This window comes from Astatotilapia calliptera, chromosome 3, assembly GCF_900246225.1.
Source record: "Astatotilapia calliptera chromosome 3, fAstCal1.2, whole genome shotgun sequence".
Taxonomy (NCBI): Eukaryota; Metazoa; Chordata; class Actinopteri; order Cichliformes; family Cichlidae; genus Astatotilapia; species Astatotilapia calliptera.
This window is the reverse complement of record NC_039304.1, coordinates 18,875,206-18,902,977: the sequence shown is the minus strand read 5'-3', so window position 1 is coordinate 18,902,977 and position 27,772 is coordinate 18,875,206. Positions and strand designations below refer to the sequence as shown.

At 41.5% G+C, this 27,772-nt stretch overlaps 1 protein-coding gene and 1 long non-coding RNA gene across 3 annotated transcripts; one reads left to right on the top strand and one right to left on the bottom strand.

The window, feature by feature from the left end:
- Window positions 1-20: 20 nt before the first annotated feature.
- Window positions 21-27,400, top strand: tbc1d19 (TBC1 domain family, member 19). 2 transcript variants are annotated; one of them, XM_026162159.1, is made up of 21 exons: window positions 21-238; window positions 374-446; window positions 560-605; window positions 6,848-6,923; window positions 7,044-7,118; window positions 7,478-7,541; window positions 8,293-8,339; window positions 8,422-8,532; window positions 9,112-9,184; window positions 9,830-9,868; window positions 13,177-13,289; window positions 16,167-16,241; window positions 16,331-16,393; window positions 18,952-19,036; window positions 19,453-19,497; window positions 21,197-21,229; window positions 21,335-21,444; window positions 21,540-21,631; window positions 25,223-25,338; window positions 25,452-25,522; window positions 26,421-27,400. In XM_026162159.1, exons 1-21 carry the CDS (start codon window positions 143-145, stop codon window positions 26,493-26,495), a joined length of 1,578 nt encoding a protein of 525 aa, XP_026017944.1. In that variant the 5' UTR covers window positions 21-142; the 3' UTR covers window positions 26,496-27,400. The 2 variants fall into 2 exon arrangements, with proteins under 2 accessions (XP_026017944.1, XP_026017945.1); XM_026162160.1 differs by lacking the exon at window positions 9,830-9,868.
- Window positions 13,296-16,065, bottom strand: LOC113018784 (uncharacterized). The gene is made up of 3 exons (XR_003271857.1): window positions 14,760-16,065; window positions 14,536-14,624; window positions 13,296-14,401 (listed from the first exon to the last, which is right to left on the bottom strand). It is a non-coding gene; the product is annotated as an uncharacterized LOC113018784 (long non-coding RNA).
- Window positions 27,401-27,772: the final 372 nt, after the last annotated feature.

The window sequence follows — 27,772 nt, the reverse complement described above, 5'->3', positions numbered from 1 at the left end:
TTCCCCTGCGGACACGCAGCCCGTCCTCAGTTGCTAAGTAACCTCTGCAGGGGGCGGCTGCTGGATGCTGACAGTTTAGCCGCAGTGAAGCGAGCCGCTCGGCTTCAGACGCATAACTGAACGGGCTTTGACCAGAAGGAGGATGGACGAGGGCATCGAGCTGTCTCTGACCATCGCTCAGATCATCCAGCGGCTCAGAGGAAGCCATTTACACTCTCAGATAGAGAGGCAAGCCAAAGTGAGTGAGCTAGCATGTGGCTAACGACACGGTGCTTCTGCTTCTAGCTCACCTTTAGCTAAAACCACAGCATCCAGGCCACATCATGTCTAAGAATGCGAAGCATTGATTTCCCCATGTCCCCATTGTTTTCAGGAGTGTTTACACCAGCCTGACGTAAAACTGGAGTCTCTAAAAGAGGACGTCCGCAGTTTTCTCAAAACATCAGGTAGCAAGCTGCAAGAAATCTCTTCTCACAAAGTCATAATTAAGCTGTTGTCTCTTGTCTGTTTAGTGATAATAATATTATAACATATAATAACAAATTCCAATGTTTTCCAGGCTGGGAAAGAAAGCTGCAGAATGCAGTGTACAGAGAGCTGCACATGTAAGTGACATTTGGTGTAAAGCTGTCCATGCATGACGAAGCACTGCACACACACACACACACACACACACACACACACACACACACACACACACACACACACACACACACACACACACACACACACACACACACAGTGGGGTTGAATTTACTCAAGCATGACAGTCATTGTGTTTGGGGTTTCTCAGCCTCAAAATGATTCAAAGCTAGTTTTGTGCCATGCTTGCGTTTGGTATCACTCTATAAAAACTCATCATGGCTTCAAGCATTCATCCATGTCTAACATTCGCATTTATTTCGAAATTTTTTTGTATCAAATTTGAGCTTTTTCCCGAGATGAATTTTCCCAGGATGATAGTAAAATGGTCACCTACTCAACCAGTGAGCTAAACTGATGCCCATAATACATTTTAAAATAGATATTTTGAAATGTGTTTAATTTGCTCGAGCATAAAACTGTTAAAAAAAATCAAATAGGCAAAACAGAGAAAAATGCATTAAAGTAAACAGTTTTTTCTTGTATATAATAAAAAAAAAACCCAGAACTATTTTATCGGGTTTTTTTCTAAATTGGGGATTTCAAACAAACAAACAAACAAAATGCCTCCAGAAAAGAGCAGATGTGTAAGTGTAAATATCAGATAGAGCGTCCTCCATGCGGGCCAGTCATGCTTATGTGTGTAGTCACCTGTCAAAGGCTCGTTGTGAGCCAGGAAAAATCTCTGCATTCATAAATTAAATAATGTTAGGCTGTCAAAATAAACATTTACATGTACTAATAGCCTCTGTGAGGATCTCTGTGCATTTCAGTTTAGATGGAAACTGAATGCTTACACATTAGGGATGGAAAATTTGTAAACCTCTGCTCATGATTAGCTTATTAGATATAGTGGAAATTTTAATTTGTTTTGTCTCCTAGCAAACTAAAGATGCACAGCTCGATCTGCTGAGTCACTGCTGTGTATTGCTGGCTAATATCAGCCTACTGATGGTTGCTGGTAGACTTCAAAGGGGTTATTGCTTTTTCTATGGAAGATTCATTTTCCTTGACAGAAAAGTAGGAACAAACAAAAATAAAGTTTCCCCAGATTCTATAGTTAAACTTTGGTATCTGCATATGACAGCAAATATGCGACATATGAAAGTCTGTCTTCATCATCATCATTATCAGGCACACAGAGGATGCTGTAAAGACACATGAATGTAGTCAGGAGTCAGGACACAATCACTCTGTATATCTACAGAGTGAAAAGCCATCAAATACAAATCATTTTATTCATCATGATTGCTAAATTTGATTTATTGGCATCTTTGGGTAAAATTTCTTGTGATATCTGTGTATATGGCTGCTTGACAAACACCCCACAATGCAGTAGGGCATGTTTCTTTATTCTTGATTATATGATTGATTACGTGTACCTCCAGTGAAGGAGATGCTAGCATTGGGAAACTGCTTCAGAAGAGCTGGGCAACCTAGACCAGAAATCCTGTCTTTGTATCTTTTGGCTTGATGGCGCCAAAAACGATCTCCCTGTTTAAAAATGTAGTACACCGAATATCCCAATATCTTGTAAAGGTGTTGCTAACTTCTAATGGAAAGTACAGTGGTGGTTAGAAGTTAACATCCACTAATCATGGGAATTAATCTCATGGAAATTTTGGGTTTCAATGACTGTTCTTTGAACTGTTCTTTTCCAGGTTGGTATGATTGTACAGCATACATCTTAGAACACTTTAAAACAAAAAGTGGGTGTACAAGTTTGAATTAATTTTTAATTTGATCTAATCTACTATGGAAGCCCGTTTCTGGCACAAAAAAGTATCCATAACTCAAAATTTCGAGTTATCTTTATCAAAATTTTGACTTAATTTTCTCAAAATTTTGAGTTAATAAGTCAAAATTTCGAGTTTGCGCTGCCAATCAGTAATCTACGTGAATAACGTAATTTCTTTGTTACCCGGAAGCTGAAGCCCTCAGCTACAAATGCTGCAGCTAAGTCACCAGTATTACAGCCAGTCATGTATGCACAAATTGCTGATTATTTTCAGCGTGGCTTCACAAATGATGAAATCCTTGTGTTATTAACTACATCACATGGCGTTACTATCAGCAAACGTACTCTTGAAAGTGCCAATATGTTCGATCTGGTTTTGAGTGCGCATTCCTCTACGCTAGATCCTTCCAGGTAACAAGAAAATGATGTAGATTACTGATTGGCAGCGCTAACTCCAGATTTTGAGTTAATAAATCGCAATTTCGAGTTAATATGTCAAAATTTCGAGTTATGAATATTTTTTTTGTTTTTTTTACTGGTGGAAACGGGCTTCCATAAATCCACACAGGGTCAAAGTATACCTGCAGGCTCAAATATATACAAATATATACAGTGGGGCAAAAAAGTATTTAGTCAGCCACCGATTGTGCAAGTTCCCCCACCTAAAATGATGACAGAGGTCAGTAATTTGCACCAGAGGTACACTTCAACTGTGAGAGACAGAATGTGAAAAAAACAATCCATGAATCCACATGGTAGGATTTGTAAAGAATTTATTCGTAAATCAGGGTGGAAAATAAGTATTTGGTCAATAACAAAAATACAACTCAATACTTTGTAACATAACCTTTGTTGGCAATAACAGAGGTCAAACGTTTACTATAGGTCTTTACCAGGTTTGCACACACAGTAGCTGGTATTTTGGCCCATTCCTCCATGCAGATCTTCTCGAGAGCAGTGATGTTTTGGGGCTGTCGCCGAGCAACACCGACTTTCAACTCCCGCCACAGATTTTCTATGGGGTTGAGGTCTGGAGACTGGCTAGGCCACTCCAGGACTTTCAAATGCTTCTTACGGAGCCACTCCTTTGTTGCCCGGGCGGTGTGTTTTGGATCATTGTCATGTTGGAAGACCCAGCCTCGTTTCATCTTCAAAGTTCTCACTGATGGAAGGAGGTTTTGGCTCAAAATCTCACGATACATGGCCCCATTCATTCTGTCCTTAACACGGATCAGTCGTCCTGTCCCCTTGGCAGAAAAACAGCCCCATAGCATGATGTTTCCACCCCCATGCTTCACAGTAGGTATGGTGTTCTTGGGATGCAACTCAGTATTCTTCTTCCTCCAAACACGACGAGTTGAGTTTATACCAAAAAGTTCTACTTTGGTTTCATCTGACCACATGACATTCTCCCAATCCTCTGCTGTATCATCCATGTGCTCTCTGGCAAACTTCAGACGGGCCTGGACATGCACTGGCTTCAGCAGCGGAACACGTCTGGCACTGCGGGATTTGATTCCCTGCCGTTGTAGTGTGTTACTGATGGTGACCTTTGTTACTTTGGTCCCAGCTCTCTGCAGGTCATTCACCAGGTCCCCCCGTGTGGTTCTGGGATCTTTGCTCACCGTTCTCATGATCATTTTGACCCCACGGGATGAGATCTTGCGTGGAGCCCCAGATCGAGGGAGATTATCAGTGGTCTTGTATCTCTTCCATTTTCTGATGATTGCTCCCACAGTTGATTTTTTCACACCAAGCTGCTTGCCTATTGTAGATTCACTCTTCCCAGTCTGGTGCAGGTCTACAATACTTTTCCTGGTGTCCTTCGAAAGCTCTTTGGTCTTGGCCATGGCGGAGTTTGGAGTCTGACTGTTTGAGGCTGTGGACAGGTGTCTTTTATACAGATGATGAGTTCAAACAGGTGCCATTCATACAGGTAACGAGTGGGGGACAGAAAAGCTTCTTACAGAAGACGTTACAGGTCTGTGAGAGCCAGAGATTTTCCTTGTTTGAGGTGACCAAATACTTATTTTCCACCCTAATTTACAAATAAATTCTTTACAAATCCTACCATGTGAATTCATGGATTTTTTTTTCACATTCTGTCTCTCACAGTTGAAGTGTACCTCTGGTGCAAATTACTGACCTCTGTCATCATTTTAGGTGGGGGAACTTGCACAATCGGTGGCTGACTAAATACTTTTTTGCCCCACTGTACATACACTCACTTAATCTTTTAAAAAGTGCTCTTAAAGGTTCTACAGTGTCTTTTAACTTGACAAACCCAAGGCCTATTAACGAATGATCACTGGTTGATCATTGTACTCAACCAGTGATTGTGATCGACTACAACCGGTCACTTCTCTTTCTAGCACAAAAAGGATTTATTTGACACCATTCGATGGATTGAACAATACGCAGAACACTGGGAAAGTCCAAGGAACTCAGTGAAGATTTGAGGAGGAGAATTGTAGATTTAGACAAGCTGGGAAAGTCTCTTAGAGCTCACCTTCAAGTTCAACTGAAATTAGCAGCTACATGCGTGGACAGGCCACATACTTTCTGGAGAAAGGTTTTTGCCATCACAGAGTGGATGGAATAATGAGAAAGTAGGACTACCTCCAAATTCTCCAACTTCACCTGAAATCAACAACGTGGTTGAAACCTGGACACAACTGGGTCTTCCAACAGGGCAAGATCCTAAGAACACATGGTTTTGGAGCGGACAAAGCAAGCTAATGTTAAATAGCTGGAATGGCCTTCCCAAAAATCTGACCTCAACACTGCTGAAAATCTGTGGACTACGCTTAAAAGCCAAGAAACCAAGAAATTTAAAGGAAATCTACCAGTTGTGCCAAGAAGAGCGATCAAATATCCGCCAGAATTATACCTGAAGCTTGTTGATGACTACAAAACGCATCTGGTCAAGGTGCAAATTGATGGCAACCTTCTTTTGTGAAGAGTAGCAAATGTTTTCGAGAATAGTCGGGTAAAGTCTTTGAAGTCTTTGAAACACATTAGGGGGATAGAGATGATCTATATAAGACTTAATGTAAACAGAGAGCTGATTATAGAAGGAGACAAGGTTGGATCAAATTAAGGTGAGGCTGACAGTCACAAAGGAAGGATGTCAGGCAGATGAAGACAAAACACCATCGGGGAGTCAGAGGGAAGACAAACTCAAGAAGTCAAGGCAGAGAAAGACGCACAAGGACAAACAATTACCAAAACACAACAGGAAGCAGTTACACGAAAGATGAGAGAAGTCGTGAAGAAAAAAGAGAATCCAAGAGACAGTGGGGAAATGATCAAAATCGAAACAAGTAGGAAACTCAATAAAGTCCAGCACCATGACAAAGGTTTGTGCAGAAAGTCGCTGCTTTTTTCTTTTCTTTTTTTAAAGAAAGTTTCCAAATAAGTTGGAAATAATGAAGACGTGTGAGTGAGTGGAGCCAGGTTTACTTGCAGAAGCAGAGGGAGAACGGGGTCAGGAGCGTGCAGTGACTCAGAGCGTGCACAACAACACGGGCACGGCTTCATGGAAGAGACTGGTTACGTAACCCAACATCAGACTGCGTTAATGTTATAGATTCATCTCATTCTACACCTTGTTTACACATAAATCCAACACGCACAATATAATAACACAATATATAAAAGCTGGTACACTACTATCTATTTAAAGGTGATTAATGCAGGGTTTTTTTAAAAATTTGGTAGAAATGTTGCTCTCTCCTGCACAAGTTTGGCTCCTCTGCCTTTCCCTCTTAGTGTTATTGGTTTACCTTTAAAAAAATGTTTGGTTTTAAACACTGAAATTGTAGCTAAAAAGCCATTGTTCCCTGAACGTTAAAGACTAACAATCCCTCCACTGTTATCCACATTTATGCACTCTTTTTATCTGAAATCTCCGTTTGGCTGGAGGCCTTTTTGTCTCTTCCGTAAAAAGCTCGGAAACGTGTGCTGCACTCACTTATCTCGAAGAGCACCGGACTGTCTCTCCTTAGGCTCAGTCTGAAACAAGGACTTAATACGTTGCTTTGAGAGGGTGACATATAACAGTGACTAATGGCTCCTTCTTCTGGCGCTATGTGCTCTTATAGGTGTTTAGATTGGGGTGAACGTTGTTTAACGCTCTGAGACCTTGAATCATTCGGCATGCCCTAAGCAGGCTTAGCTGGGGGGGGGGTTTGTGCATTTGGAGATGTCTTCTGACTCATCTGGTGTCCATTTGTGGGCTCTAATGGAGACTGACTGCCTGCTTTTTGTAAAGGGGAAAAAAAGTAAGATTTCCCTTTTGTTTGACAGTTTCCTCCTTTCAGCTGTGTTTCTTTTCAAAATAAGATGCTCTTTGTGCCACGACCGGCTTCATTTTCCCCAAAGCTGTAAGTGTTTTGTGAAAAAACACAGTGGTGTTATTTGTGTGTCAGTCGGCAACGTTGTCTTACTTGCATTTGCTCATTCCAGCCAGCTGCCCCCGAGGCATCCCCCGGCTCCCCCGGAGCATCTCAAAGAGCCGCTGGTCTACATGCGCAAGGCACAGGTCGGCCCGTCTGCTTTTATTTCCTCACTTTCTCTGCTTCTCCCTGACTCCTATCATTTTTGTCTGCCAAATTCACTTTTAAATCACTAAGGTGTGCGCATGTGTGTGTCTCTTACACAGGCCAGCTGGGAGAAGCGTGTCCTCAAAAGCCTGAACAGCATGAGCACAGAGCTTGGAGTGCCTCTGGCTCACATGGTAACTAAAACATTGACAATCACAGCCAAGTTTATAGATTTTAGTTTGTAGGGTTTTTTGTTTTTATTTTGCAACATCTTCTCTAGAGATGTTGCAAATAGAACAAATTAAAAACCCTGCATCATTTTAACCCTGAGCCAACTGAGCTATGAGCTGCGGCTAAACCCGAGCAGCTTTTTTAACTGACGATATCCAGACTGTGTTGTTTGGAGTCTGTTTATCAGTTTTACTGCTTGCTTCTGCACAGGCACGATTGTATTTATGACTTATTATTTCGAACGCAATACTGATGTGACATTTTTAAGACGGGATGTGCGGCATTTGTTTGTTGAAATCTTGTCTTTCCGCCTGCTCCACAGAGGCCCGCGGCGGAGCAGAAGGAGCTCACCAACAAATGGAACGAGATGGGCACAGATGAACCAGGTCTCAAGACACTACCCAGGAGATTTGGCCTCGAGCAATCTGCCTTTTATGATAGATTAGTGTTGATGCGTTCAGGCGCTGCTGTATTTATCGCCAGCTTAGCACATCTCAAAACCAGATCTGCTACTTCCGTGTTTGCTTCCTAAGCCGCGCTAATGCAGCCAAGGCTTTCTAAGGCACTCGGGCTCTGTAACATCTGCATAGCGCACAATGTAGCTTTTTGCAGAGCACACGCTGGAATTGTGCTGCCAAGCCTCCCCATAGATGACTGAGCCTGTGCTATGAATTCATTTTTGTTGTTTAAAAAGAGTTTTTATTGTTGTCAGAAGATACGTACCACTTTGACTTCAGGCCACCGCGTTTACAAAGAACACCCTAATCTCGTGTCCTAACAGTGCTATCAGTGCTCAGTGGTGTATAATAACATTTAGGATGTGCCGTCCTTCGGCTGTAAACATTTTGGATCGTGAATCTAGAAGCTGTCCAGACTCCTGGTAGGGAGATAACCAGCAGCACCCCTTCCTCTCGTCGAAAGCCTTAATGTGGCCTTGTTCTGAGGATGACACAGGACTGGAACTTACTGCCGTGCTATGAAGACGGTGGACAGAAGTTCCACTTAGAGCTGGCCTTTAATTTGCATAGATGTGTGTTTAAGTTGAAGTTGATAAATTAAGTTCGCAAAGAAATGGCTTTTTTGACTGCTGTTACATAACACATTGTAAAGATTGTTTACGTGTTTATATCGCTGCAGATTTGAGTCGCTTCAGGCCTGTCTATGCTCCGAAAGACTTTCTGGAAGTAAGCACATTCCTCGCCTTGTTTTTTTACTGCTATTATCAGGATTGAACTCCATTATGTTACATAAATGCTGTCTAAACAGGTCCTAATCGGTTTGCGGAACCCCAACCACGATAGCAGCGAGGACATCAGCGTCAGGAGTCACTGGGGACTCATCCAGGTTCCTCTCAATGTCAGGGACATCCCACACCTGGTAGGGATCTGTGTTCCTCCCCACTTCACTTCACATGTTTGTGGGTCATAGGGATTTGGAAAAACTTGTCCTTGTGAGTGGGATCAGACACCAGCAGCTTATTCAAAGGATAGCTAACATCACTCCAATTCCTAAGTCTCTGGCTGCCAGTTTAAAGGCTTATTAGCTGTTTCTCAACCTGAATATCCCTGATATTCTACAGCAGTATCGCCCAGAGAGGCCTCGTAGCTCAGTGGTAGTGGTGCCCAGAGCAAACTCTGAACAAAGGGAAATAGCTTTTTGTCATTATGCAGCAGTGAAACTCCCTGGCTGCTGTTCAAGCTATTAAATCCTGACTAATAGCTGTGTTGTTTATCACTTATTTTCATAACTCGTCACTCATGCCTTATAAGCAAAATATGAAGAAGTCATGGGTGTCTTAATAATGTCTCTTAATATATTTCTTTTTCTTTAACGTTTTGTGTTTATTAATAAAAACGTCTTGCATTGTGTTGAGGTAGAAGTGTATTCTTTGAACTGAAAGAAGAATAGATTGTACATTTATTCATGCGTTTTGTGTCTGTTGTGTTAAACTCTCAGAGAGAGGCCTACTCAGAGCTGAACCTGACCAGTGGACAGATGGGGATTGATGACCACGCACTCATCCATCCAGGTATTACTCCTTTCTTGGAAGGAGAAGGATGAGAAGGCTGATAGCAGATACTTAGCTTGGTAGTTATCATGCCCTAAAAGACATGTTCAAACTGTAACGATAACATGCTGGTGGTTGTAGAGTTTTGTAAGTTTATGGCATACATATGTGAGAGTGCCATCATTGTTTTCATCTAACCATCAAGAAAAGAAGCTCCCTGTTACAGCGCTGTGTCAGCCGTTTGGCAGAATCAGAGGCTCATTAGTTTTAAAAACTTTCAGAGGACTTTTTGTCCTATAAAATACATAATTTGTAGGCAAGCTTAGATCATAACAATTTTAATTATCACTCAGCAGCGTTTTAATACCAGACCTAAACACATTTCTGGTTGTGATTAAGAAAGAATACTCTAGAATAAATGTGTTTACCTAATGAACAGAGGGCTTTAATGGTGTATATACCACAGGGACTTCATATCAGTCCTTGTTCCTTTCTTGTGCCACAAGGGCCGTCTGGGATTTCTCAAACAACATCTCGGTGAAGGCCACATATCGACATTGTTACACTTTGGTGTTCAGGCTTGAAATAGAATCCAGCATGTCTGTTTGTAAATCGAGCAGATAGCACCACTGATGGATCTGTGCTTTCTTTCTCGTTCCTGTACAGACTTGTTTGAAAACGAGTATGTGCAAATCGGAAAAAAAGGTCAGTGTTTGGTTCTTGTTTTTATTCCTTTTTTTTTTTTTTTTTGTGGAAATGCTTTGTTGAGCTCTATTTTCTTCATGAGATTTTGTTCATTGTACACTAAATTACCAAAAGTATTTACTCACCCATCCAAAATGACTGCATTCAGGTGTTCTAATGAACACTTCCATGACCACATGTGTATAAAATCAAGCACCTAGGCGCACTATACACCTCACCTAGGTTGAGGTGTATAGTGTGCTGAGGTCGCCCACTTTTGCAGAATCAATAGTGACGGACCAACAAACTTCATGCGGCCTTTGATTAGGTCAAGAACTGTGCGTAGAGAGCTTCGTGGAATGGGTTTCTATGGCTCAGCAGCTGCATCCAAGCCTGACGTCACTAAGTGCAATGCAAAGAGTCAGATGAAGTGGTGTAACGTCAATGTGGTGTGACTGAACCTTATTTGTCTGGCAATCGGATGGACGATTGGTGGAGGGGTCATTTTAGACAAGTTCACGCTCCCAACTTTGTGTGAACAGTCGGGGATGGTCCCTTCCTGTTCCAACATGACTGCACACCAGTGCACAAAGCAAGGTCCATAAAGACATGGATAAGTGAGTTTGGTGTGGAACAACTTGACCGGCCTGCACAAAGTCCTGACCTCAACCCAATAGAACACCTTTTTGGATGAATTAGAGTGAAGGCGTGTCTGACCTCCAAATGTGCTTCTGGAAGAATGGTGAAAAATTTCCATAAACACTCCTAAACCTTCGAAAGGTTTTCCCAGAAGAGTTGAAGCTGCAATGGGTGGACCGGCATCATATTAAACCACATCGACTAAGAATGGGATGACCCTCAAAGTTCATTTATGCGCGTGAAGGCAGACAAGCGAATACTTTTGGCAATGTAGTGTAAATCCACATCCTATTGGTCAAGAATGTACCAGTTTGTTTGTCTTTTGGGAAGGCAAGGAAGGAAATACATGTCCTTTCAATGAATGTAACATGAAATTTCTCTTAAGAAAACAACAAAAAACAAGGATATTTGCTTTGAATGCCATTTTTGCCCATACATTCCTCTATGCTAAGTACAAATATGTAGCAGCTTAAGTGTCCTAACAGAGGCAACCAGGAATGTCATTACCTCGTCATTTTTTAAGACTTCTAAAGGATAACTCCAAATAAGACAGAAACTTGATGAGCAGACAGTCTTGTTTCTAATTTTTGTATTTAAGAGCCTTTTTATGGAGATCTTTTCAAAACTAATCTAATTATATCAACTGTGACCCATTTATGGAAGCCCCAAAATAGGCACAAGTGTTACAAGCAGAAAGTGTGATGCAGAAAGAGTACTGAGAAGTAGTGCTGTGAGATATTGTATGTTTTGGTACTGATCCAATACCAAGAGAAAATACAGGGCTAGTACTGCCACTACTAATATTGATACTTTTAGCCTACAACCTGCGTCTGTCTCTAAAGGAAACCATGTATCCATCCTATCTCAGTAGTACTGATCCAGTACCAATGCCAGCGTTGCATCAACAATATCGATAATTGGATCGATGCGCCCACCTCTAACGGGAAGTATTTGTGTGAGTCAGTGAATGACTGCCGCCTCTGAGTGGAAGCACGAGCATTCAGATTGGTAACACTTTAACTGTTAGCTCGTTGCTCTGTAACAACGCCACCTATATCACGGCCAAATCAGATATCAGCCAACAAGAGTCTTACAAACACAGGCAGTAGTTTATTTACACAACCACGACCCTCGATCTACCGTTCGCCTCTGTGCCTAAGCTGCGCCTCGTGGTCCAGACGAAGCAGTAAGTGCACTCGAATACGAAATGTAGGAAACGAGGAGCGTGTTCGTTTATGTTATGACTGACCAGCACCTTAAGTCAAGAGCTGTGTGTTTTTGGCTCCTGTCACAACAGAGATTTAGGGCAGAATGGGGAAGTTCAAGAGTTTGTTTCCAGCATGCGCCTGAGTGATTTCTTGGAAAGCTACGCAGAATTTATGGGAATGTCTTTGTTAATATTTTTGATGTTTATACATTTTTTTGAGGAGAAAAACATCCTCCACACTCAGTCTTTTCATTTTTGTGCTACTTGTCGAGGATTCTTGCAGAATTCTCAATAAATGTTGAATATTTTGAATATCTTGTATACAGTCGTGAGCCACCCTTCATTTATTTGTTTTTGCTAGGACAATAGGAACGTCCTATGTCAGGTCTTTGCTTTATTCAAGATTTCTTCAAGCTCTTTAAGGACATGACTTTCAGATACTTTTCATCTGCTTTAGTTGTTTTGTTTTTTTAGGCCTGCCACTCTTTTCTCCTCCAGTTGTTCATATACATACATGTGTTCTTCCTCCAGTCTACTGTTTTACCTTTATATAGCCAATTGAAAAAGAAAGTAGACCCTCTTTTAATTCTAAGGTTTTAGGTATGAGGACTAGAACGTATCTTCTGGTCCTTAGGAGGACTTGAATGAATTTAAATACAGCACAACAGCACATATTACACTGTGTCATTATTTAACAGTAACTAAGTCATTTCCAAACAATCTGAAGTCCATCATTCAGCAGTGAGAAAGATTATTCACAAGTGGAAAACATTCGTGACAGCAGGAGAGCTTCCCAGGAGTGGACGCCCCAAGGCTGCAAATAACTGGAGAAATCCTCTTCTCTATAAAAAGAACATATCAGCACGGCTTAGGTTTGTAAAGGTGCATCTAAACAAACTTATGGAACAATGTGCTTTGGACAGACGAGACCAACTTGCAGATATTTAGACAGCATATCGGCACAAACGCCTCATAACATCTGTCAGCACGATGGTGGAATTGTGATGGTTTGGGCTTGGCCACAAATAACATTCGTGTATTTACATTGAACGTTAAGACGTACTCTTACAGCAATTACAAATACCGACACAAATCCAACTCCTGTGTAGAAGAAGAATACATCATTTGAAATTCTCGCTTCTGGAATATGACAAATTTTTTTATGTAATCCATTATTATTTCTTGAATTCATCTGTCATTTAGTCTGTCAAATGTCAGAAATTTGTCACAGTTAACCAGACAAAAACACTGACTTCTTAATAATCAAATGTTTTATCATCAGGGTTCAGAAGCAGATTTTTGTGATATTTTTTTTTCACTTCATGAATTACTGAGAGAAGTTTAACATTTTGGGAACTTTTTTTTAAACCCTCTTTCTGAATGTTACGTGGGGAATTGCCAGGTGAAGGAAGCCTGGTCCTAAGGTGAATAACAGCTGTGCTATGCACCCATTCTCTGTTTTGTCTTCATGTCTCTTGTGTAGTGGTTATGGAGGAGGATAGCGCAGCAGCACAGCAGTACAGCAGGCAGGGCTGCCCCACCGGGCTCCGGGCAGACCTGTGGGCCCTCATCCTTAACGCCACGAACCAGCCACAGGTATAGTACACTGTGCACACACACATGGCCGAGTTGCACTCTGGTGGCCACCGTCAGCTGGCTGTGTTTGCTGTAGAGCAGCCGTGCACACACAGCTGCAGTGATTCCCAGAGGGCATGTTTACTACAAGGGGAAATTTTCAGCTGCATCCATATTCACGCTTAACGGTTTGGAGCTGAGGGGCCATTGGACCTCAGGTGTATTCGTTTCCCTGGAGAACGGCACCAGGATTAAACACTTTGCATCCTTGCATTTATACCGTGCACTAAAAACCAACACATGATGTATAACACCAACTGAACTGCAATTTCTACACTAGACAATCCGTGCATTCGCTGGTGTGCTGCTTATCGGCTCGCTGCGACTGTTTGTAGAAACGTTAACATAATCAGATGCTGGGGGGTGTAGCACAGTTAGCACAAACAGTGTGGCTCCCTGTGTGTGTGGCAGAGGTCTGTGTAAACGCTGCAATCCAGAGTCTCATGTTGGTGGCAAGTTGCAAAAACAATGCTTGTGATTAAGAGATTGATTCGTTAGAGAGAGCTATGTGGGCAAACCGGCTGAGGTCTGGAGAGCGTTAGCACGGCTTTGGATACCACAAGGGCAAACACATTAAACAGTCACAGTTGGTTAGTTACAGACAGGATAAATGTGGCGGGTGCAAAATTGTCTGCATTGTGTATATTATGAATTAGAATTATCTTTCAGTAGATCTAATATGAAGACTGTAATCTCTTCAGTCAAATGACTTGGGTGTTGCTTTGATAAATGTTAAATAGTCTCAATCTAATTTCGAAAACAAGTTTGGGACGCGGTGTAATTAAACTAAATAATGCAAAGTGCAAATCATTTAAATCTTATATGTAACTGAAGAAGAGTACACATTGGCATTTTTCTGCCAATCACACGGCAACAGCTCAATGCATTTAGGCAGCAGATGTGGTCGAGATGAACTGATGTCAGACCAAGGCTCAGAATGAGGGAGAAGGCTGTCATTTTAAATGTTGCATGGTTGTTGGTGCCTGATGATGAGCTGGTCTGATTATTTCAGAAACTGATGATTTTCTAGGAGTTTCCCCACACAATCATCGCTAGGATGTGGAAGAATTTGTCTGAAAAAGAGAAAATATCAAGTGAGTGGCAGTTCTCTGCCTTTGGATGTCAGCGGAGAATGGACAGACTGCTTTGAGCTGACAGGAAGACAAAAGCAACTCTACAGTCACCAGATCTCAGTTTAATAGAGCACCTTTGGGATGTGCTGGTGAGCTGCGTGGTGCTGTCATGTTACTTTGGACTTAAATCTCTGGGCAATGTTTCCAGCACCTTGTTCTTCCCCTGAAGGGAGGAAGTGTGCAATCAGTTTGTTTGTTTTGTCTGTTTGTTAGCAATAAGCGTGGGTAAACTCTTTGTACTCGTTGTTGTGTTGGGATTTTAGGTGCTTGATTAAATTACTTGTGTTAAATGCGCTACCTTTAGAGCCTCCTCTGGACAATTTCGCTGAGCACAATTTGCAGTCCGCCTTTGTTTTCGCGTCTTCGTTCACTTTGAAATAGTTCCACACAGCTGATATGTCTCGCCTCGCTTTCTCCCCGCTCTGAGCTGCAGCCGGGGCCTGGGGGCGGGCACTCGGGGCCTTTGATTAACCCCTTACATGCCGCTCAAACATAGGCAGGTCTCAGACCGTGGTATCGGTCCTTGGTATTGGGGGACTTTTAACGAGTACTTTAGAAAATGTGGTATCGAGGCCGATACCCGATACCGGTATCGGTGCATCCCTAGTAGATGCCAATAACAGCTCGACCCTAAAGGTCAGAGTAAAAACTTTGTATTACCCACAGTGTTTTTTGGATCATCTTCACAACAATATATTGGGCCTTGGCGGACATGAGTACCTAGGTGGGCTAAACATTTGACCAAGGTCAAAATTGATCTTGAGCGCTAACACTACTCAACACTATTGATTAATATATCATATGATGGGGCACAGAGAGAGCTTATTTTTTCAATATGACGCTCTACGAGGTGACGCCACAGCAGGCTGACATCACCATAAAACATCAAAGTTTATTATTTATTTACAACAAAACAAACCGGTATACACAACACACTTTGATTCAGCAGCGTAAATACAGACTCTATAAACAGCAGGACTTTGTAGTAAGAGCCAGGCTGCATCCCTACTTCTGAATAGGGATCCTCAGCTTCCTGAGTGCTGGTCATAAACATGCACTCTTTTTGTGATCCTATTGTATCACACAGTTTGCCATTTTACACCTGATTTAACACAGTGGGATATTTCTTATTTTTTTATCTTTTATTTTTAAAGTTTTGTAGAGTGGTGTCCAATTCAGATCTATTTCACTATCCACGAATCTAACCTGTAAAGTGAACTGCTGTGACCCATGTTTCCACTCCATACCAGCAGGAGATATAAACTTGAAGTATTTTAGCAGAAGTTGTCGGAGCTATCTTTTGCTGACGCTGTCCATATTACCACAGTGCTTTCTGTGTCCTCGCTCAGCTGTCAGAATCACAGAAACGTCTGTTTTTGCTCTCAGTTCACTGCCGATCATCGTGTAGATGCTCTTTCTTTGGTTCATTTATGATAACCTGTCTCAAACCGGAGGCGCGCTTGATTTTAACCATGCGGTCGGAAACACGTCACCTCTGCGTGAAGCCTCGTTCAAACCTGCTGTAGTCACAGACAGAGAAGGTGCATAAATTTGACTTAGAGGGATCTGTTAAAGAGAGTGAGGTATATTTTAAATAATAAATGGGGGGGAATATTCCTGTTACGTTTGCGATGCGATTTATGGATTCTGGATGTGAAACCGCCTGAAAGTTGACATTAAACCTGTTGGCTCTCTGCTGTTTCAGGATGTGATGCATTATGAACAGTTAAAGGCAGGAGTCATACAGCATAACCTGCTGGTGGACAACCTTATCTATAAGGTAAGTTACATTGTCACTGTGCTCATCAATAATCTGTAACGTTACGTCATTCTGAGATCATTGTAATTTCAAAACGTCCTCTCCGACAGGATGTGAAGCTCACCGCCAGTAATGACGACTACTACTTTGTGTTTGAAGATTTCCTCTATCAGGTAGGCTCTCTTCTCAGTTTACTTACCACACCAGGAGTTGTGTTTCAAAAAATGTTGTGACCTGAGCTCAAATATTAATGAAGTGCTTGCTTGGAACTTGTTACTGTTTAGCATTTCAGCATAGTTAAAACTTTGTATCTGTTGACATGTTTCTAACTTCTATCAACAGAGTTAAAGGCTTGAAACCTGCCCGTGGCCTCCCTTATCAATTTGTTACACTTATTTTGTTGTACAGTTCAGTTGTTTACACTGTTGCAGATTAAACAAAGTCACTGTTGTGTCTTCCATATTCCTGTGAGATAAGAGCTTCTACGTCACCCAGAAACCGATTGCCCCAAACATTAAAACTCGTTTTAGCTAATTGTCACTTAATAGCAACGCTCATCTTTATCTGCCTTACTTGTTCAGCCCAGATGCGGATACGACCTTGTATTAATAGCTTCACTGGCACTCACTGCTCGGTTTCCCTTTAGTGCTCAGCTGATAAACACTTGCATGTACTGGGCAACCGGTTTATTCAGCGACTGTTTGCCCATCATGCTCCCTAATGCTAAACCGACGAACACATACGTACATGAACAAAGCTACAGTATTCCTGTCAATGTTGACTAATGTTAAACTCACTAGGCACTGAAATAATCCACGTATTGTTGCTCTTGAGCAGCTACGTAAGCAGAAGTTTAGAGTTTTCCAGAAATGTTATGCCATATTATAAAAAAGCCACACATTGAAACACTGTCAGTCTTGGATTAGTCTGCCCAGAGACTGGAACTGAACATTATTGAAGCAGTGTCGCATCATCTCGACAGAGAACAGAACGAAAGGCAGAAACTTCCAAAGAAGAGCTTTGAATGTCCTTCAAGATGTCTCGAGAACTATTCCTGTAGTCTACTTTGTCACAGTCGTTTAATGAGGCAGGTAACAAAGGTACAAACAAAGGGCAAACTGAAGCAAAACCAACATTAACCTAAACTTGGTGAACTAAAAATAAGCATGAAAAAACCCTCAACATGAAACTTGGCCTGGATGCAACAATACCTGAAACATGGAACCATGACGTGAACAACAGACAACCTGACCCCAAACAAAGGAGGACTTAAGTACACAGAGAGATAACAAAGGGATGGGGAAGAGGTGGGAACACAGATGGGACAAATCAAACCTAATGAGACAAGGGGAAGCAAAACTAGATGCACTGCACATAGGACAGGGACCTTCACAATAAAACAGGAAACAGCATGGAACTCAGACATTGCAACACAAACTTGGTAACATACAACACATGGCATGAAACATAAATGGTGAAGGAAACTTAGATACAGGGGTAGAAAACACAAGTGGAATCTAATAAACAAATGAACTTAGCTAACCTAATGAACTTAAACATAAACATCAAAATAAACTAAAACTTAAAACGCTGGGTCCACAGCCCCAGAAACTTGACATACTTAAACAACAAGAAAGCTCAGAGTTCAGGCTGTGTTGAAGAATAAAGTCATACCAAACTCTGTTTTTCCTTCATATACTGTATTTCCATGTATATTTGGAGGTTCAGTAAATCAGTGCAACTATTTCCCTTTTCCATTGTAAGATATAAAGAAGTGAGTGTTGTCTCGAGACATTTGTACAGAACTTTATATGTCTGGAAAAATCCAGATCAGGTCTTTTGGATAAACATATATTCACGTGACATTGTTAAAGTCATTAAATCGACATTTAATACAAAAATGTAACTGTCTTGATTTGAGTTTGGATCTTTTTTTATGCTTCAGTCAAAGACTTTCCACCACAGCACTGTTCTAGTCATACAATGTGACTGCATTGATAAGACTGCTTTATTGTCTGTGTGTAGAAATGGTGAGGGTATGAAAGTTGATTATATAGAAGTCTCAAAAACTCACAAAACTCATATCATCTAATGTGATAGATTTGGCATTAGAGGGTTAAAGATGGCTAAAATGCATTTGAATTAGACCTGAGAAGTAGTCCCACAGTGACATCCCATCAAATAATCTCAAAGGTCAAGCAAACTCACGATTTGCTGCAGTCCTCATCCGCCTTCAGTCTTAAGTTAACTGTACGAATTTCTGGTTTCATCTTTTCTCTAGAGATAATTTTTCCGCGCTGATGTAATTCAGCTTAAGTGGCTAGAGGAAATGAAATTTGTTCGCAGAAATATACAGAAGTTGGACTGTAATGGAAAGATCTCTAACTCATACGGTCCTTTTGTGAAACAAGCAGCCACTTAAGGCTCGGTAACTGCCTGCTTCAGTACATCCTGAAACCCTGACCCCAGATGTTCTGCTTTAATAGATTTCTTACCCAAGAGGAATCAGGGCCACTCAAGGCCATCACCAGCACAGAGCAGATAAGAGTATTAACTGCTGTCTGTTTTATCCCCGGTTGTCAGGCGGGGGATACTGTTACATATTAGGAACATATCCTATATACATCCCTCATGAAATTTAAGCATCGCAAACCTTAAATCCACTATCTGATACCATCATTTTTAATCAGTTCATGAAAATGTGTCTGACTCCGTGTGTTTGTCCTCCCAGGTGTTGTTGTGTTTCTCCCGTGACACGGCCGTCCTGGAGCACTTCAAATACAACAGTGCCACACCTCCCAAGTCATACATCCAAGGTGAGATTATTAGCTAAGGACAAATATACACAGTTACGCATCTCTTCATGGCACGAGGCCAGAGGAATGCCCCTTCACACGTATAACATGGGTTCTCATACACCGATGACTTTGCATGTTAGCTGTGTTTATTTCTTTGAACCTGACCTAAGACGAGTGTGGGATGCAGAGGGGTGAGCATGTCTGTATGGTCAGGAGTCTGTATTTTCCAGGTCATTTGAATAAATGCCATTATTGGAAAAACAAATCAAAACACTGTTAAATGTATTTTCACTAAAATCCTGGTGATTTTATTTTCAAGAAAGTCAAAATCTCTTTGGTAGCTGCTACAATTTTTTATTTCCATGATAAGCCTTGCATGTGGTTAAAATGACTAAAAGATTAGAAGCTAATGTCATTGCTTGTCTGTCTCACAGGGAAAGTGGGAGATGAGGAGTGTGCTGTTGTTTATCCTCCCAACGGTGAGCTTTAATATTATTTCACATGTTCTGGTAGTGTTATTTCTCTGTTCAGCAATATTTTATGTAACGGGCCAAATATCTATTGAGGGAGTGATTAACTAGAAGAATAAAAAAGTAATAACTGAAGACGGGAATTCAACATATACCTGTAGTAAAGATAACAGCAAGAATTACAAGTGAAAATATGATATAATGTTACAAAATGTACATGTAATAATATGCTAAACAACCCAGCCATGCCTAAATGTATTTTATTACACTTCTTCCTTTAAGTCACTACCTCACTGCAGACTCAGCTCATCTACATGTTAAATTAGAGAAAAGTAAGATGGCTTCGCTAATGAGATTAACTTTCCTATAGCTACCACTCTGCAACTGGTTGCAGAATACACAGTTTCACCTAGCAACCAGTGGTTGTCATGGGTCATGACCGGTCTCTAGGCCTGCATTCAGCCAATGAAATTGTTTTCACTGCCAGCAGCCACTCACAAATAGCTATTGAATACACACATTTTTCCCTAGTGTCCAGTAGTTGCCACATGGTTGCCAACTGGTCTCTTGGCCTCCCTGTGATTGAGACCTAAGCCGATTATGTTAAGCACTGCAACATGGATCTGCTATTTCCAGCGTATTCCTCCATGATATTTTGTACAAACTGAGTACAGTGGTCCCTCGTTTATCGTGGGAGTTATGTTCCAAAAATAACCCGCGATAGGTGAAATCTGCGAAGTAGCCAACTTTATTTTTTACAGTTATTATAGATGTTTTAAGGCTGTAAAACCCCTCACTACACACTTTATACACTTTTCCTCAAACAGGCATGAACATGTTCACACTTTTCTCACTTGTTTAAACACTCAAAGTTCAAACCTTCTGTCTTACAAAGAATGAAACTAAACACACCTGCGGCTGCCTTTGATGGCGCAAAATGTTTCATCGACATGTGTTGTGTTTGTTGGGGAGAAAACTTACAAACATACAGTGCAGCACTTCAGAGTCACACTGCTAGAGATCGAAGATTTATTTAAATTTGACAAGCTGAACGCATTCTGTACTGGACAGGAGACACAGCATGAGATTGAGTCACAATGGTCTACAGCCAATCAGGACACAGAACACAATGCGCTGTACTACAAAAAAAAGCATCAAAACAAATCTGCGAAACAGCGAGACCGCGAATGGTGAACCGCGTTATAGAGAGAGACCACTGTAGTGTGTTTAGGAGTTTACCAGTGATGTGTTCATCAGTTTTTGTGTTTTTTTTACTGTTTGTGTTATTAGGAACTGAAGTGAAATACAAAGTACTTTTGGATGTTTAAACTTCCTTATATACTTTGTCAGTGTTCTACATTCTGGCAACGGTGTGTACTCTTATTTAGTATGGCAGCTAGGCTCACATTGCCCTGATCTCTAACCTATAAATCCATGAAAATAAAGACGATTGGCGCCATTTGTTTATCAAACCATCTCTATATAGTTTAATATTATCATCACCTAATGCTTTTCTTCACATTAGATTGAAAATCTTATATCATCACAGGCGGTATGGGGGCAGAAGCACAGCATTTACACAATTATTCACACATTCAGACAAAAAAAGTTTACCTGGAGTCTAAAGTCAATATGGCTTGTCACGCTGAAAACCTAACTGATGTTTATGTGTAAGAAATTTACTGACTTGCATATCTTTTTTGAACAGGTGTGATTCCTTTTCATGGCTTTTCAATGTATGGTGAGTATGTTTGTGATTATGAGCGGCACTCTTGCTGCTTTTTCCAGAAGTGAGACAGTATAAGCAGGATGTGACAGGGAGTGTGTATTTGAATTTCTCCCACAGTTGCGCCTTTGTGTTTCTTGTACAATGAGCCTTCCAAACTGTACAACGTATTCAGGGAAATGTACATCCGATACTTCTTCAGACTGCACTCCATTTCCTCCCACCCCTCGGTAAGATTTTGTGTTTGCTAAAAGTCAACATCCAAACGTTCTCTTCTTCTGTCTTCATGTGTGTACTTGATGTGGTTTCTCGTGTGCTCCTGCAGGGTATACTGTCTTTGTGCCTGCAGTTCGAGCGGCTGCTTCAGACCCACCTGCCGCAGCTCTTCTACCACCTGCGACAGATTGGGGTGCAGCCGTGAGTAGCACACTCCACACTGTGGTCCAGTGTATCTCACCAGGAACATGCGGCTAGCAATGCTATTGAATAATTAGCTTAGAATAACTTCCTGTCCAATCAATCCCCGCTGTATCCAGTCCAAAACCAGTTTAAAAGTGTGCTTGGGATCATTGTCCCATTGGTTAGTTTTAACGATCCTAGTGGTTGCCTGTCCTCTTCTTTCATTATGCCATCCACTTTTTGCAATATACCAGTACCGCTAGCAGCAGAACAGCCCCAAAGCATTGTGTTACCACCACCATGCTTGACAGTTGCTGCAGTCTTCTCACCTTTACTCTTTCAAACATACTTCTTGTCAAACATACATCTTGTTGTGGCTAATTGTTTGTGTAGCTCAGGGGGTAGAGCAGATCATCTGCTAGTTGGAATGTCGGTGGTTTGATCCCTGGCTGCTAGTGTCTGCATGCCAAATATCCTTGGGCAATATCCACAAATCATCCATCGGAGTGTGAATGTTAGATGCACTTATGTAGAAAAAGCGTTGAAAAAGTGCTTGTGTGAATGGGTGAATAAGGCAAGTTTTTTAAAGTGCTTTGAGAAAGAGTAGAAAAGCGCTATATAAGAAGCAGTCCGTTTACTAAATAGCTCAATCTTTGTCTTGTCTGAGCATAACATTTTCCTCCAGAAGGCAACTGACTTGTCCAGCTGCAAATTTCAATCAAGTTTGAAGCTTCTTTTTTATGGCGTTATTTTTGTGCCACTATTCTGAGCACACGTAAAAAACAATTGAGCGCACGTAAAAACATAATTTGCAGGGGCAAGTGTTGCATTTTGAGGAGAAATTTATTTTGAGCAAAGAAAAGCTACATTTGAGTGAACAAAATTCATTGCTGCTTGCAAAAAATGTATTTCAGTGTTTGCTATTATCCACACACACACACACACACACACACACACACACACACACACACACACACACACACACACACACAACAGCAGCCCCTCTCGCTCAGTTTTTGCATTTGCGCTTGCTCGCAATGTGTTGCTCGCGCTTTCAGCATTTCTGCCCGTGTGCGTTCAACTCTTTCTGTACACCGTTATATTTGTGCCACAAAACCAGCCAATCACAGACTTGGATGCAAAAAAATCCGATTGCCTGTTTTGGTCTCCAATCAGCTCGAAATTACAAAATGCAATATCCCAGAATGCATTTCGTCCAAAAAAAACTCAAACGAGGCAGTGGCGGAGGAACACAGAGTGGCAGAGTTTGAAATATTACTCTGGGTCACAAAATAAACTTTAAAGATATTTTCATGCGAGAATGGTGCTGTGTAAACTTCAAATGTCTGCTCGTTTAACAAGACATCACATATTTGCAGTATTTGCCATACTTTTTTGGTGGGTACCCTCTGAGTCCTCGAGGAGATAAAACTGGTCACACTGTGGACAGGAATGCTGGTGTGCCAGCATTTTCCAGTTCATGGCAGGCTTGACCTTTGGTGGTTCCTGGGTTGTTCCTGAACATCCTCACCAATTTCTTCATCTGAGGATTACACTTTTGGTCTTCTTCCAGACCCACATCAGAAAAACTTGTACTTGAACTCAGAAAAACCTGTTTGAACTGATGATCTTGGAATCCGCAGTTGTTTAGAAATCCAACAGACTTTCGCAAATTGTGTAAATCTACCATTGTCTTTCTTGGATCTCCATAGAGTTATTGCACTTACCCAATGTTCTGAGTATTGGTCAATCCAATGAGTGCTGTCCAATAAATCCTTTTGATATTGCAAAGAGAAACTACCAGTTGTAGTCAGTCAAGATTACTCATGAGAAGTTAACAGACCTTGTCAAGTTAAGATACTCTTGAACCTTAAGCACCACTTATGAAAAGTTAAGTGAGTGTATGAAGTATATATTTAAGCCAATATCTGTACTATTGACCCTGTGAGAATTGGAGTGCATCCAGTTCTTGTTTTTTTAAGTCGTTAAAGATATATACTGTACAATCACCTTGGAAAAGGATAAATGCAAAGAAATCCTTAAAATCCCCAAATTAACATGACATTCACGCTCACAATCATTGTATTTAAACTTCATGCATTCAGTCATAGTTGCTTTATGAAGTATGACAACTGGCATTAAAAGATGGAGCATCACATTTAATTTTCCCCACTTAGCCTGAAAAGCTCGAGGTATTGTTGTCACCATGCCGGCTGGTTGGGTCGGCACTGGGCGATGTGAACATGATAGCATAAGACTGAAACAACATAGGATTTTCAAATGAAGTGGATCTACTAAAAATCTCAGGTAAGTTCAAATGTCTATGACATTGATCTTGAGATCAAGGTCAGAGGTCAAGTTGAATGAAAATCTTGCATTGGTTAAGGTATGCAGCTAAAATACTAGTAATGCGTCTTTTCATTTTATGACCACCCAGCAAAAATGGCTTCAAAAAAGGGTTTCATTTACAAACAACCCAGCACTTTAGGATGGAAAAAAGGAGTCTGAGATTTGGCTGTGCTGGCCCACAGAATATCTAATCCGTGCAAATTTAAACACAGGATCTAAAAAGCTTTTTAAGGTTTATTATGACAATGTTGGTTTAGTAGATTTAACAAATGGAGGGTGAATGGGTGGATGGATGATTTTCTCTATACATTCAGATAAGGACAAACAGTTGCAATTAAGGACGAAACCAAATCACAGTGCTACTGAAACGTTAACACATGGCTCTGGTGTAACACAACCATACATGTGAGTGATGAAATATCTATTTAGACCTCATGGTAATTACATATAAGGTTAAACAGTCTTCTTAATGTAAAGAGTCTTTGTTCTCAGCCTGGTGGTGAGGAGGTAAAAGCCTACTAGGCCAAAGGGGTGGAGTCATAAAGACTCCTGGGTATTTCCAACAGATTGACAGGATATGATGTATACTGGTGTGGGGAAGTTGGAAAGGGGTTTTAACAGTATATGTAATAACTATTCTGATTAGTCACTCCAGGCACTTGGGTTTCAGTGTTATTTCCATGGCAATATAACAAAAAAACCTATAATTCTTACCATTACAAAAAGTGACAGTGTTTTTAGTGGTTTTTATTTATTATGATTTTAGTATTTATTATTCCTGGTTCTTACGTAGACATTTTCCTTTGAATTGATATAGTAAATAAAGTCACTAAGGCTCATATGCACCTCATTAACCTCTACAGAGACCTGGTAATTGTCTTCTAGAGCTTGTACTTCCATGAGATTTGTGCCATTTACAGATTGTACTGCCAGGAGGCTGAGTGGTAGCTCTGGCGGCCACCGGTTTTTTGGTTGTTGTTTTTTTTTGGTCTAGTATTCTTGTCTGTTCCTGTTTAGGCCATCAACATTCGATGTTTGCCTATTCGTATGGTATAAAGACTTATAGTTATCAGCTGCTCCCATCTAGTGTTGAATTACTGGAACTACAGTCTTAGTACTGATTCAGGGATCCTTTAAAAATCACTTACGATTAGTATAGTACAAGATGCTGGTATTTTACCCCGAGTTGCTTGCTAATATGACACATTTGCACAACTGTAGCCATAAAATCAGTTTACAAACAGATGTTTTTGTCTCTAGGTTGCGTCTAGCCTTTAAGTGGATGGTACGGGCCTTTTCTGGCTACCTTTCCACCGATCAGCTGCTTCTTCTTTGGGATCGAATCCTTGGATATGATTCACTGGAGGTAGTTGCAGGTAAACAACAGTAACATGCTTGTCTCGTCTTTTTTTTTTTTTTTTAATTGTAATGCCCTCCATGCTTGAGTCTGATTAGCTCTTCCTATCCAACTCCCATCCTTCTATTCCAGTTCTAGCAGCTGCTGTGTTTGCCTTCCGAGCCGAGAACCTGATGGAAGTGACGTCGCTGGCTTCAGCCGAGGTACATGTGTCTGTTATATTTGACTTGTACTTGTGTGTGTGCATTTGAAACTTTTGACTTCAGTCCCTCTCCCTGTCCTCCTCACATACTCCTGGAAGGCTGTAAATAGCCTCTGATGATCATTCAGTACCAGTAACCCAGTCATCTGAATGCAGATGTCTGTAAAAACCCCGACACTTAAGAACCCTCTTACCCCGCCCTGTGCACAGCACACCAACTTCTTCATCCAAATCCCAGCAGCACTTAAAAGGAGATTTTGTCATTAATTTCAATTATTGCTGGAGGTCTTGTAACAAAAGATCAGCTGCAGAATCATCATCACAGCTTTGAATTAGTGCAGCCTGCGGTGACTCCTGCACTGTCGCTCGTGTTACACTAAATGCAGGTCTTTAGCATGTTTGTACTGTACGCTCCGTCCGCTCCCGAAACCAGGAGCAGACCATACAGTGACTCCCCTCCCTCCATCCACCCTCCCTCCAAGGGGTGAGGCTGGGGTTAAACTATAATATGATGCATGAGACCGGCACTATTTGCTTGCTCATTTACCACCTGCCCCAGTAGAGACAAGATATCATAACACACTGCTCCTTATATTATATATTTAGAACCTTGGGGCCTGCATTGAAATGGTAAACCTTCTCTCTAAACATGATATGCTCCCTAAATTTAATCTCTCACTGACTCTCAAAAGGACAGGGTGGGGAACGGTGTACTCTTAAGCGAGGATTGTCAGTTCCCAAGGATCCTGCGTCATCATTATTATGCGTGTCGGACCTGTATGGTTGCATTTTTTTGTCTGTTGAGAAGTGGGGCGGGGGAGAGGGTGTGCTTCACACAGGTGAGATGGGGAATGAGGTCAGAATTCTTATTTGTGTTTTCTTTGACAAACTCACTGCAGGCTGTCCTCGCTGACCTTTCAACTCTGAAGGTCATGCCGCTCATCCAGGTCTTTCTGTTTGCCACGGCCATGTGAGGAACGCTGACACGGCAGCACGGGCCGTGTTACGCGCATACCATCGCCGGGAGGGATAAAGTGCCACTTAGCTACTACGCCACACCCGCACCGACATGATTAACGGTCCGATAAACAGACGGTTCAATTCCACACCGCATCTCGCACCGCATCCCAAGGAGAAAGTCGAAGCCACCTTTAGCACATAAACTGTAAATATCGTGTTATGAGATGCTGTACAGTATATAAGCATAGACTACAAACTAGTAAAAGGCTAAGCTGGCCTCCTTAAGCCATATGCTCTGCAGGGAAGAAGACACGCACACACTCGCAGGCAGCAGCGGTTGGATCAGCTCATTAGTAGACGTGTTGCACGAAGCAGCGATTGTATTGCGAGAGAGAATAACAGTAACGTCTCCAAGCTTGGCTAATGAAACGTTAATTAGCGCATGCAATTTATTCCGCTCTGTGGCTCCTGCTTGTTACGACGCTATTAAATAATGCCGATACAGATGAACGAGGAGACCGGGACGCCCCCAGTCTGCACCAGCATGTTGAAAGAAAGCCACAAACTGAATTACGCTGTTGCTCATATATACAGTAATTAGAAGCTGCTGCGTACGTACATGGTTTATTGTATAAGGAAGGAAATGCAAATCACTGCACCCTTAAGAGACATTTAGCGCCTTCAGTGCCAGTATTTAATTTACACCATTGTCTGTGCTTTATTATTGTATTTAAATTTTAAATAATGTATTTAATTCCTGAATGTATTCAATTATTTATGCAGTTTTTTTTTAAATTCAGTCAAATCCATTTTTGTCTGTACTTGGGTCAAAGTATTCTCTGCCAGTCAGTGTCAAGATCGTGTTTTTGGTGGTTTTTCTGCACCAGTTTTCAAATAAAATCTAATTTTGGTGAGTTTCTTCCTCTGTGATCCTGTAAAGTCGTGAATTATGTCGACCTCTGTGGGGTTCCTGCTTCTTTGGGACCAGTTATTTGGACATGCCGTACTGTAATCTGGACTCTCACCATAAGTCATTTGCAGAGAGGGCAGAATGGGAAAGTGACCAGGAAGCAGCACCGAGGGACCCGGTTGCTCTCCCTCCTCCTACATGCGGCATCTGCTCCATTTCTCCTTGGTCGCTGGCTACTCTCCTCCCCTCTCCCTCCCTCCGCAGGCTCGTATCGAATTATGCTGTTCTTCTCTTTCGTCTGCTGCTCTCCGCTGCATCTGCCACCTGTTTACTAGGACTCCCACGGTTCACTCTTTTATCAGCCGTTACACCTCCTTTGGC